The sequence below is a fragment of the Anarrhichthys ocellatus genome, unplaced genomic scaffold (genome assembly GCF_004355925.1).
Source record: "Anarrhichthys ocellatus isolate YVR2014 unplaced genomic scaffold, GSC_Weel_1.0 scaffold10, whole genome shotgun sequence".
In the NCBI taxonomy this organism is placed as follows: domain Eukaryota; kingdom Metazoa; phylum Chordata; class Actinopteri; order Perciformes; family Anarhichadidae; genus Anarrhichthys; species Anarrhichthys ocellatus.
In genome coordinates this window covers 2,092,202-2,105,354 of record NW_022280040.1, presented here as the reverse complement: position 1 = coordinate 2,105,354, position 13,153 = coordinate 2,092,202, and the positions used below count along the sequence as shown (strand labels likewise).

At 43.1% G+C, this 13,153-nt stretch overlaps 1 protein-coding gene across 3 annotated transcripts in view; it reads left to right on the top strand.

The window, feature by feature from the left end:
- The window catches only part of mllt10 (MLLT10 histone lysine methyltransferase DOT1L cofactor), a 61,556-nt gene that overhangs the window by 24,654 nt on the left and 23,749 nt on the right, over positions 1-13,153 (top strand). For all 3 annotated transcript variants that reach the window (XM_031850037.1, XM_031850038.1, XM_031850039.1), the window contains 6 exons: positions 1,214-1,312; positions 1,627-1,963; positions 2,774-2,992; positions 3,242-3,736; positions 8,983-9,143; positions 12,632-12,749. In XM_031850037.1, coding sequence (XP_031705897.1) covers positions 1,214-1,312; positions 1,627-1,963; positions 2,774-2,992; positions 3,242-3,736; positions 8,983-9,143; positions 12,632-12,749 — 1,429 coding nt within the window. The remainder of the gene's footprint in view (positions 1-1,213; positions 1,313-1,626; positions 1,964-2,773; positions 2,993-3,241; positions 3,737-8,982; positions 9,144-12,631; positions 12,750-13,153) is intronic.

The following is a 13,153-nucleotide window of genomic DNA, read 5'->3' as shown; positions in this document are numbered from 1 at the left end:
AATACTTATGACCATGTGATATTTCAGTTTTTCTTTTTTAATAAATTTGCAAAAAAAAAAATTTCTGTCAAGATGGGGTGCTGAGTGTACATTAATGAGAAATAAAATGAACTTTTTTGATTTTAGCAAATGGCTGCAATGAAACAAAGAGTGAAAAATGTAAAGGGGTCTGAATACTTTCTGTACCCACTGTATATGATACTGTGAGGCAGCATCTAATAAGAAGATGTCAACAACTTTAAAGGTACTTTAAATTAAACACGAAGGGAAGAGTTCCAGGTTATACTGACACAAAGAGAACGCAACATTTGTGTAACCGCAGAGTCTTAGCATTGGGTTAGATTACAGTTAACTACTACACATAGAGGAAGTCTGGCTTAACTGCCACCAGCCTTCATGCATCCTGGGAGGGAGGGGGGGGCTTTTCTGGTGTTTTAGAGTTGTCGTGACACCGAGTATCACAAGCATGTCGAGTCCCACGTCGTCTCTCAGGATCGCTGCATAAATTCAACCGCCTATCTTCGTCTGTGCGTGCGCGTGAGTGATTATACGTGCACCTGTCTGCCTGTGCGGAGAGGTGTCGGGGGGGGGGGGCGCACACGCGCGGAGTAGATGCACTGGCACCCAGTCGCCACCTCAGGGGTGCGAGAGGAGGAGGAGGAGGAGGAGGAGGAGGAGGAGGGTGGCGGCGGCATGCGTGTGATAGCAAAGGGTGTAAATTGAGCCGTGATGGTCCAAGGAGGAGGATATGATTGGATGAGACCTTGTGAGCGGCAAGAGGCACTTAGACACACTCTGCCCTAAACTGCAGCGCGCTGAATTCCTGTTCCTCCTGCCCATTCTTTATCACTCTTCCATCACTCTCTTTGTGTTTGTAGATCTCTTAGCTTTCATCTCATACTGAGCCTTTGAAATATAATGCTCCTCTCTTTCTATCGGCCAAACACACACACACACAGACACATACTTCCTCTTTTGTGCTTATATCCTGAGCTTATCCTAATAACTCATTCCCACTGACGGATATGATCCGGTGTGTCTCTGTAGTCAGTGTTTTCCCAATGTTCCTCAAAATGCAGAGGGCTATGAAATAAGTGTTGTAGGAGGTCTGTTTTTCTCTGCGTCTCTATCTTTATTTCTCTCCCCTTTGTATCATGTCTTAAGCAGCTTCACTCATCTGTTTCTCCTTTTTTGTTCTATTCTCCATTTTCAGAAACACAAGGAGCGGGAAAGGCACAAACCCAAACACAAGAAGATCTCCATGGATATGTCGCCCTCCCTCGTCCTTCCTAATATCTTGGTCCCGGACAAGGTGAGGGCGCTCCTCTCTCCTTTTGTTTTGGTGAATTTTGACAGAGCTAGTTAAATATTACAGCAGGGATGGGTGGCTTTTTTCCCCTCCACCTTGATTTACCTTTGTTGCTCTTCTTCTGTATCGCTTACATATCCTGTCCTCCCGCTGACCTTTCTCCCATTTTTGGTCCTCCCTCTCCAAACCGGCATTGTTTTGATAACTTTCTCTTTCCTTGTTTCCGCTGCTTCTCATGGTTCCTGTCCTCCCTTGCCTTTCAACCATCATTTTTTCTTTATTTCTCCCTCCCTTTTTTCCCCATCTTCCTCCTCCAGACCTACATCAGCGGCAGCTCAGGGGTAGGAGCCGCCTCTCTGCCAGCGTCCTCGCAGAAGCGTCTGGACGACAGCGCGGCCCGCTTCACTACCGCGAACTTTCAAGAAGTGTCGTCCACTCTCTCCGGGGGCGGCTCCAAAGATGGCTTGGCCGCGGACGCCGGGAAGGCGGCATCTGAGGCGAAGAACAAGAAGAACAGCGGCGCGAGTCATGCGGTGGGACAGAGGGGGGGCCGCAAGTCTCTCACCTCCTCGGGGAAACCCCTCCCTTCTGCCGTGGTCACCATGGCAACCTCCTCCACATCTGCCTCCGCCTCCACTGGGCCTTTCCACCAAGGTGAATTAATGGCTGCAAACGGTCCTGTATGTTAATTTCCCCCACAACTGGGAATTAAGCGTTCATTTATAAAAATGGAAACGCGATGACAAATCATCTGGTGTTGCTGCCCTGCCCACCCACCAAAGAACTGAAAGTGCAGCACAGTTGTAATCACTGCAATGCTATTAAAATAAGAGTGTGATTCATGTGTTTGTGTTTGTGTGTGTGTGTGTGTGTGTGTGTGTGTGTGTGTGTGTGTGTGTGTGAGTGTCATTGGCTGGATTTTGGCCAGACACCAGACCTTTTTGTGTGGCCGTGATAACAGCGTTTCGTCTCGACTGGCCTCTGGCTCCTGTAATCGGGGGCCCTGTCTGGGAAAATGCACAGAAACGCACCGAGAGAAGGAACATGTGGGGAGGTCAGGACCTGAAAGGAGTCAGAGCTCACACTGAGCTCCTGTGTTTTTGTACTATCGGAACCTTGAAGGCTTTGTCAGGCGTGTGTATTTGTTTGTGTGTGTCTTGTAGAGAAACGGTGTGTGTGTGTTTTGAGTATCCATTCATTTGTGTGCTCTCAAGGCACTTCCTCTGGTACAAGGGAGGACGACATGACGAGGGAGGGCTGACTGCAGAGCAGATAGAGAGCACGAGAGCCGATAAAATGCTTATTTTGGTTTGTGTTGTTTCTGCTCCTCCCATGATGATGGAAAGGAGTCGTATGAAAACTTTTCCAGCTGTAATGTCTCCTCGTTTCTCTCCTGTTACTTGTCATTTCCTTTCCATCTCCACTTCTGTCCGTCTCCCCTTCGTTGTTTTTCTTTTCTTCCAGGCCTCCTGTTGACCAGTGCCAGCAAGACGCCCTCTGTCCCTTCCTCCTCAGACTTCCTAAGTTTCTCCGATCCATCGTTGCGTCCGGGGGGTGGGACTACCTTCTCCTCCCCGCCGTCTTTCAGCAGCTGCCTCGTGAAGCCGAGCTCGGAGGGCGGCGCCTCAGAGGGAACGACGACACTCTTCGGCTCTCTGATGTCCGCCACTACGGCTTCTGCAGGTACCAAACGTTTATTTACGTCAATGGTCACACAGGTTTAGTTCAAATGTATTCATGTTATTAGGTCACGTGCTCCATTAGTTGTCGGTGTAGTAATCGATGGTTGCAGCCATAATAATAAACTGATGACACAGGTTTTCCTTCCCTCTTGAAGTAGATTCTTTGCTGACCAACAATCCACAACGGAACACAAAGAGGCCGCAGGCTTTATACTTTTGCATATTCAGTTCTGCTTTCCTGTCATTTCAGTGGGCGGGAAGCTGTATGAGAATTCCCACAGTCACACGGCCAGCGAGACGACAAGCCTCGGTGGGTCCGCCGGCTACAAGCGGCCCCAACCCGCCAGCTCAGTGCCGGGGATCGGAGGAGCGGCGGCAGGAGGAGGGGACGACGCTGTGAAGAAGAAAAAGAAGGGCAACTGGCGAAACAGATTTGGACCTTGCTTCACCACAGATGTGAAACCTTCTGAGCCAGCCCCCTCCCTGACGCTCCCCACCTCCTCCACGGCCAACACCTCCTCCTCCTCCTCATCATCATCCACCACCGCCCCCCCATCCTCCTCTTCATCGTCAACGCTCACAGGCCGGCCGGGCTTGGTGTCCAGCAGTGGGTTAGGAGTGGGGGTAGTAGGAGGAGGAGGAGGAGAGAGGGGGCTGGGGGTCATGGGTGTCAGCGGTGGGATACAGAACCTAAGGAATGGGAGTCTGCAGAGCAGCAGCAGCAGCTCCACAACCGCTGGGCCAGGTGAGGAAACAGTTAACACACAAAACACTACGTTTAACAACAATAATGAGAGTTTTTGAAAGCTCACAGATCTCTAGATGAGAAATACTCTCTCAGATCCATCTGTCAGTGGCAGCTGCATGTAGGGAATCATCTTCACGGTTTTGCTTTAGCTAAACAAATGGCCAGAAATCATGAAATTGTTTTTGGCAGCTTAAATAAGGAAACGGGGTTTAATTCAAGTTCCGCGAGCCAATTACGTCCTGTTAAGGGAAAAAGAAGAAGTTGTGGCCCATTGAGTTCTCCATAGCATCATCACAATGAATACAGGGGATGTGGCTAGTGTGTGGCATTGCTGTAGCAGTTGTTGTTCTCCAGCTCCTGACTTGCGGATCTTTCTCCTCACTCACCACTAAATGCTGACATGTTGACCAGAAGATGTTTGTGCATCGCGTCAGTATTAACATTTCCTGCCTCAAACGGGAAGGATTTGACACACCTTTGTTATTGGTTCCGTGTGTGTGTGTGTGTGTGTGTGTGTGTGTGTGTGTGGAAGTCAGAGTGCGGGTCTCTGTGCTGTTTGCTCACACACGTGGAAGTGGTCTGTATGTTTCTTTCATCGTGTTCTGTTGCTTGGCAACTGTCTTTATGCTTTGGAGTTCCCCTCTGCTGATGGAAATGGCTCAGCACAGCTCAGCCCACATCTCCCCTTTCTTCCAGAATTGCCACTCTTTTGTTTCTCTCTCTGCTGCCTCTCAGCTGCTGTCTATTACCTGCTCATTCCTCAAATCCTCGTCTCACCTGTTGATGCTTTGCGCGGTGGAAGGTGTTTGTGCGTTTGCATAGTGCCCAAGTCGACTTATATATATTGTGTATACACGCATGTGTACATGCTTAATAGATGCTCTAATCAGGCCAATAGCCATCATTGATCAACTGATCTAATACTAATCACCAATGTGTTCCTGTTCTTTAACATATTTACCAAAGAGACCTGTTTCTTTGTCTGTTACTGAGCCTGTTTTTATTTTAGCTGATTCCTTAGACACTGTATTTTTCAGTGGTGCTACTATCTTTAAAGGGATTTATTTCATGTTGGTAAATTGTTTGTCCTCAACCTTTAAAACCTATAATAAATATAAACGCACCCATGGAATACATTAATCAGTAGTAATTGTGTTGTTTTTCCTCATAGCAGTGTAGTACCTGAAGTATGAACTGATTGTACACTGATTGTGACCTAAACATTTGTTGCTTGGTATATTAAACCAAAGCAATACAAAAGTAATGTTATAGTCTTTGTCTGCTTGGAAGAGATTAAGTTATTGTTTAGTGCCATCAGACCTTTACGCCAGCCATTTTATAAATTCATCAATATCCCCAATTCAATGTGGTTAATTGTGAATTGACATCAAATGTATTAAAGGGCTATATATATATGTGTGTCAGGCATTTACTATTACTGTGAGGAAACATGTTATTAAACACGTAAATGTAGCAATTTGACATGAGGCCGTCTCACACGTTGAAATTATTGTATTATTGCAAAACCTCAAATTAATTGTTCCTAATAGCATAAGTGAAAGTCATGTCGATCCATAAATATTGATATTCGGAGGTGTGTTTAGTGGATGTTTTATATGCATAGCTTTGAGCACGAGTTGCTGAGTCAAACGTGAGGACCAATGCCATTTGCGTTAATATACTTATTGGCAGCGTTGGTGGTTAAGGATCATTTAGTTTGGGATTCCGCCTTCAGCTCTGTTTTTGGTGCTTGTGCTTTTCCCCTACAGCAGTGGCGGCATTTCTGACCACATCTGGTGGTCATGTATGGCTGTGCATCGTGTGTGTGTGTGTGTGTGTGTGTGTGTGTGTGTGTGTGTGTGTGTGTGTGTGTGTGTGTGTGTGTGTGTGAACCATGTTTTCTTTTTCCTACTGTAAATATTTAGCTGAGGGTTAATGCAGGGCAGTAATGGGGAGGTTCTTAGCATTTATTCCCCCCTCCCCTCCATCCTGTCTGCTAACTCCACCGTGCTGATGGATAGATAGTTAGCCTGATAGATATGTGTTGAGGGTGGGAGAGGCTGGGGGTTAGATTTTGGTTAGGTTAATGTTTGACGGCAGGGGGGGTCACTGATGGGACGGACGAGCTGGTGGAGCGCGGTGGGTTTGCTGTGTGGGGGAGGAAAGATGTTGGGTGTGTGTGTGTGTGTGTGTGTGTGTGGCAAAGAATAATAAGAGAGACGAGAGAGCATAATATGCTTATTGCTGTTTATTTTTGTATTTATTTGCTCATTTTACTATGTTTTTAATGTTTGTTTTTTTTGTCAAAGATGTCTTCGGCTTTATGTTTTTTTCCCTCATCCATCCCAGTGAAATCATAATTATCAGCAGCTTGGTCTCGCTGCAACACATGTGAGGGGAGGTTGTGAAAACCAGCAGAATATTTAGTGAACAGGATTTTTTTTGAATGCCAAATTAAAATATCAAACCCGTAAATTTCTTTATGAGAAGGAATTATTTGGAGATTGGATAAATGACATTTTCAAAATGTTCTGCTTTTGTTTTTGTGCAATTTTTTGTTTTCACATTTTTTTGTGGCAAAATAGTTTTGATAAGTATATTTAACACAGTTACCACCACAGTGCTCACACTGTGGTGGATTGACCTTAAAAATATGTGTTTTCACCCAAAAAAAGGCTGTTAAACACTCGACACTTAAGAAAAACAAGACACACACACACACACACTGTGCAGAAACCCTCAAAAACACATCTGATGAATTTTAGAAAAACAATGCAGCTCTTTCATGTACATAAGAATATGCGTGTTCCTCCTTACTAAACTACACCGAGTTAGTATATGGTAAAAATATTTCCTGTTGAGGTCACAGTAGTTCAGTTTGAATCCTTACTGCTCATAATGGGAGAAACTATTAAATGTGGTTGTTTGCACAAAATGTATGTGGATTTGCCACCAACTGATAAAACCTTATCATTTGGTGGCAAATCCACATACATTTTGTGATGCATGCATATAGACAAGCACATACACACACACACACGCACGTGCATTGACTGCAATGTGGCTCTGCTCCCTCTACACATTGCTGTAATGTTTGAATACATTTCTGGTTATCTTTGGTGGTAGAAAATTCTCAGAATAATAAATCTTTCTGTTGCCATGAAGGTATTCAGTGTTTGTCTCCACGTTCCATTTTTAAACATGATTAAATGGCTGTCTGCCGGTTTAAAAAAAACACGGCCCAACTTTAGCATCGCACTGCTACAAAGATGGACATGTTGCTCTAAAACAGAGTTCTGAGCGACTTGTAAATCCCAACACTCATTTCAGCTGTGACGTCATCCTCTTGGCTTTTAGATCGGTGTTAACCCTGCCTAAATACTCGACATCGTAATAATTATAGACATAGATTTCCTGTGGAGATTATACCAGCTTGAACTAATCAAGGTGGATATTTTTGAAGGTGACAAATGTACTGAGCAGGAAGGGAAAAGGAAGGAGGAAGTTGTGCTTCGGGGGTCTTCATTTTATCGGTCACACAGACAGGGTATATGTTTTTCAAGCTCAGACTCGTGTGTTAAGAGGTGTTTTGTTATCTCGGGGGAAGTTTTAATTCCCATCAAAAGCAGTAATCAAATGATAATCAATTTAAATAACAATCTCTGTAATATTTGAAAATGTTCTCACCAGTGTAAAAAGCAATTAATGACAATATACACTTCCGCAATAGAAGTTTCTCAGCGACGTATAATATATATTTTCAGTTTATTTAATTTGTTTTGTTTTATTTCCAAGGGTTGTAGATATTTATTTTGGTGGAGCCTGTCATTCTGCTTTTCAGCTACAACCTCAGACTCAGTTGGAGCAAAATGATTTTCACATGAAAGTGACAAAATTAAAAAGAAATGAGTGATTCATGAAGTATAACCAATTTGCATAATTGTTTAGAAATGGCATTAACGTTTTAACTTCAACTGTCATTTCCCGGGTGCTTGAAAAAAACAGATAAAATAACTTTCTGTTTAGTTCAAGTCAATTCATTTTAATTCAAACAGTCCTTGCGGCGCATACAGCGTGCATGATTTACAAATGGCGTTCAATTGTTGCGACATATTGAATAACTTCTATATTCGCACATCATCAAATCAATATGAATTAATATTAACCTTTATTTTTTTTTACTGGCGCTGTTTTTGCACCATCTCTTTGTGTGCAGCTCAGTTCATCAATGGCACGAGCTAAACTCTGACAAACTGTTGGTTTGGCCTCTAATCCAGCTGCTAGGAATCCTGCAGGAGCTCGTGCCCCCTGAGTCACGGCTGCCCTGCTTCGGGTATCAATTTTTCTGGTGCATATTACAAAGCGTTATAAATAGTATGTAGGCCCATCCAGTGTTTCTATATCTCTCTCGCTCTCTCTCTCGCTCTCCCTCCACCCCTCCCCTCCTGGCACAAAGATCTCTTGTTCCCAAAGTGAATGTGTGCTGCCCTGAGCCATTCAGGCTTTTGTGGGGCTGAGGGGCCCTGCCCCCCCCCCCCCCCCTTCCCTCCCTTCTCTCCCTTCTCTCCTCTGCTGGGGTCAAAGGGGGCAGGGGCCGGGCTTATCCCTGGTTAGTGGGCGAGCACAGGGGTGTGTGAGGGGGAGGGAGAGCAAAGAGATAAGAGAATGTGTATGGGTGTGTGAAAATGGAGCAAAATGTTTCGAATATAATATTCAGGATTTTTAATAAAATGTGTTTTATCTGAATTAGTACAAATAATACATATGGAGAGAAGGTGATTAATGTTCCTCCTGTCTTTATTTGTAAAAGCTTAACGTGACTGATTTGAGTGGTGTATATTTATGTACGCTTGAACCTGAGTTTATCATAATTGATGGCGTTTTTACAGTCATAAACCAAATTATCTGACCCCATACTCGGGAAAGCCCACATACTTGATTATGCATTGGTTAAAGTCAGCAGATCTGTACTTTAAAACAAATATGATTTAAGATGTTTCCTTATCTCAGTAAATGATTCATCCTCTAACACAGTCATTTATCTCTTTCTAGCCAGCAGGCACAACACCAGCACCCTAAAACTGAAAAAGCTAAATTGAAATCCGCCATCATTGTTTTTATTGTTTACACCAGTGCTTTTCATACTGTAATACATAGTTTCCAAATCATTTATGGTATTATTTCTATATAGCATTCGATGACGATAACACTGTTGATGTCTGTTGTCTCCGATTCCTCCACAGGTGTTTTCTCCGGGGCCGATGGGTCATCGACGGGGACGGGAGTCGTCGCCGTTGGCGGAGCCGGCTCTGAGTTGTCACAGCAACAGCAGCCCACACCTTCACTAGCCCCTCCCTCTCCGTTCACTGCCACCGCACCCCTAACCAGCACTGCCTCGACACACGTGAGTCCAAACACTTAAACTGTGCTAAACAACTCTCAATGCCCTCCGCACACTCGCATACATGAAAATACATGCTCATTAAACACACCACTCTTTCTGTCTTTCTTTCTTTCACACACACACACGCACACATAAACAAACAAAAAAACCAAAGCACACTAATTAAATGTCTTTCGCACCAAATCTCTCAGCGCTATTATTAATCCGCTGCATGTTAATTGTGTGTGAATTGTCTTGGCCTTGTATGGAGTGTTTTATTCTCAGCGAGTTATTTAGCAGCTGATTTTATACGGTGGACCTGTAGAAGGTCTTACAACTTTATTCAAAGCACACAAAAAATATATCTTTTTATCTTTTGTCTCTAAACATTTTATTGAAACGTCTGTGATTCTCCTGCCTGATTCCATTAAAAACATTAATTAAATTAATATTAAACATTCCCCTGCTTAACTGTTACTTCAACCTTGGATGTTGAAGTAACACTTAAGCAGGTTTATCCTGATCAAAATAAATTATGCTGATTTTCAGAACGAAGGATGCAACTGTTTTGCTTTTCCTCAAAGTGTTGTTTTTTTGTGCATGTGTCCCATTGGCTTAAATACGCTGATATGCGAAAGTGAGGGCATAGACTCTAATTCAATCAGCTCAACCCCCTCCAGTAATCGCTGTCCCATCTCCCAAAAAGAAAAAGGAAACTCATCTTCAATCACTGACCCCAGTGTCCATCCTTTCAAAACCTCCCCAAAGACCATGCTCTGTCTCTGTCCACCCAACTCCATTTTTCTTCTGTGTCCACTTACCACCTCTCTTTCTTCCTTCCTTCTTTTCTCTCTCTCTCTCTCTTTCACACACACACACTCTCACCCGCGACCTTCCTCCTCTCTGTCCCCATCCATTTCTCTTTTTCTCCCTCCGTTGTCCTGTGATGTAATGACATCTGACAAGCACCACAGTAGGGATGGAGGGATAGATGGAGGGAGGGATCGGGGCAAGTGTGTGTGTGTGGGTGTGGTGGTGGTGGGGGGTGTTGCACTCATGCCTTGAATTGGCTGGCCTGGCCTTCATCTTGCCCCGCTCCTCTCTGTGCGGCACATATTATAGAGGACGAGAGGCCCAGGGAAGCACAGGATATCACGCCTGTTTGCAGCATGTATAGTTGTTTGGACTGTAGCTGTGTTTGTTTGTGTGTATGTGAGTGTGAGAGAGAAATAGACAGAAAGAGAGCAGCCAGAGGGAGGAAGACTTTAACAGAGAGAGAAATATTTGTTTTTCTTCCTGTCGCTGCTTTAATTGTGATGCACATATCTGAGACGCACACACCTTCCGAATCAAGTCTTCAGAATTTACGCAACTAGAAGGACGCAAACAGGCCTCCTTCAGTGTGTGTGTGTGTGTGTGTGTGTGTGTGTGTGTGTGTGTGTGTGTGAGAGAGTGTGAGAGAGAGAGAGTGTGTGACAGAGACCATTTGCTATTTTCAGTCGGCTAGCAGACTCTCGGCCTACTGTTATTGGCTATCAGCCCAGGACAGAGAAAAGGGAGTGCGAGAGAGACATTGAATGAAAAATGAATGAAAATAAAAAATGAATGTTGATGGGAAAAGGGGGCCGGATTATGGCAGCGAAGGGAGGGGGAGGAGGGGAGTGGAAGAAAGGACGGAGGGTACAGGTTCTTTCTTTGATTTTAACATTTAACAGCGATGGGAATTTCCAGGATGTTTTCCAAATTTGTATTATTTTAGACATACCACTTCCATGAATTTGTAATAGGAGATGATGGCATTCAGCAAATGGATCAGAATTACTTTACATTCAATAGATACGACGCAAAGGCAGGCAAAGCTTCACAAATGCAGGATTTGGGTGTGCACACTGAAGCTTTGTTTTTTATACATTTTGATGTTTAGGTTAGTGATTTTTCTATTTTCTGCTCATTTGCAAAAACTCTTTTTCTTGGTTTTTGGTGCTAATCAGAACTCTATTTGCTCAAACCACAGAACGTGTAGGAAACCAGACTATTTAAGCTCTTAAACTATGTCCCATCAATTCATTATAAATTGTGTTTCAACACAAAATAATAACTTTTTCTTCAGTCACAAAAAAATAATTTCATTCTCCTTTTTTGCTTGACATAAAAATGACTGAGCTCCTGGAACTTCCAAACAAATTCTGGAGAGTAACTAACCAGTGACTGAAAAAGTTTTTTAGTTTTGTCCTTTACTTTGGTTGTAGCTTTTTAACAGTCAGCCATTTTGTTCTTTTAGATAACCTGATTCCCTTCCTGTTGCTCCACCCTCTCTCTCTTCCGTCTTACCCCACCCGTCACTCCACGGCCCTTATTTGGGAAATGTCTTAATTGGATTAAACTCTCTGCATCAGAAACACTTTGTCAGCATGTCAGCGTACTGTCGGGGTGTCGAGGCACTCTGAGCCCCGTATGCATGTGTGTGTTGGTAACAGAATAATGAGCCGTGGATCCATAATATATCCATGTTTTTTTTTTTTTTTGGTGGTGATGTCAAATCCACATTCAGATCAAATGTTTTTTTTTTTTCTCCATTCAAATAAGCTTCAATGGCATGAAATGATGTGTAGATGCTTTGTGACAAAGCGGAATCAATAGTGAATATCAGAGAATTTAAATTGTCAAACCATTGATTCATCAGATTGACTCTCAGGTTTAGATTCAGGCTCATTGAATATGTAATAACATACTAGTCAGACCTCCCCAAAGATGTAATACAAATATAGACTCGTGGCTCATCGGTACTGTAGAATACACACCAAAGAAACACCTGTTACTATGCAACATGAGATTTAAATATCACTTTACTAAAACAAATTCCCCACTCTTCAGAGATGATATTGCTTTATTTTTTAAATAAATACACAGTGCTAAAACAATGGACATGAAGACAGCAGAATCACCACTTTTGATAATCAACTAATCATTTGGGTAATTTTCAAGCATCAACACCAAAACTCTGGTCTCAGCCTGTCATCTGTTTCTCTCATTATCAATTTTTTAGTAATTTGTGCAGCGTTGAGCCCTGTAAATTTGTACTTTTTTGTGATATTCTATACATTTAACTGTAATTGATAAATCAAGAAAATAAATCCATAATGTATATATGAATCATTAAAATAAGAATTCATCAAAGTAATCATAAATTGTAGCTACAATTATTTTTAATTCAATGACAATTTATTTTAACTGCGTATGAATATTTCCACGATTTTATTAAAGCAGTTTAACCCTTGAGGCATTGCTTGATGTTCAAGGTTTAAAATAGCCACGTAGTTAAGGCGCATAGCATGTAACCTTATTGTGGGGGACACTCCTCCCTTGTTTCCTGTCCATCTCTAAATTATCAATTGTTCAATAATTGCACACAAAAAAAAATCTCTAAAAGACTGCCTGTTATGCAACTTAGAAGTACAATTTCAACCCCAGTGAAACATTGCTTCTTGTGGCTTATTCTCTGTCTGCAGGTGAGCGGTCTGCCAGGGTCGGTCTTCAACCTCGCTCCCTCCCACATGTTTGGCAACAGGCTGAATCCCAACTCGGCCATGGCGGCGCTCATCGCCCAGTCCGAGGCCTCACCAGCAGGTACGGCAACATACCTAATGTTGTGTGTGTGCGTGCATGTGTGTCAGAGAGAGATAATGGATAGGTCACGCCCCCTTGGTCCCACTGAGAGGTCAAGGGTCAGCACTCGTGATATTTTCAAGCTCCTCCCACTGAGCTCCAGTTACACGCTGAGATTGTTCCCCCTCTCTCACCCGTCCTCTCTGTCACACTAACAAATACAGCACATGGGCTCACACACACATATGTATGTATGTATGTGTGTATATATATGTATGTGTGTATATATATGTGTGTGTGTATATATGTGTGTGTGTGTGTGTATATGTATGTGTGTGTATATGTATGTGTGTGTATATGTATGTGTGTGTATATGTATGTGTGTGTGTATATGTGTGTGTGTGTGTATATGTGTGTGTGTGTAT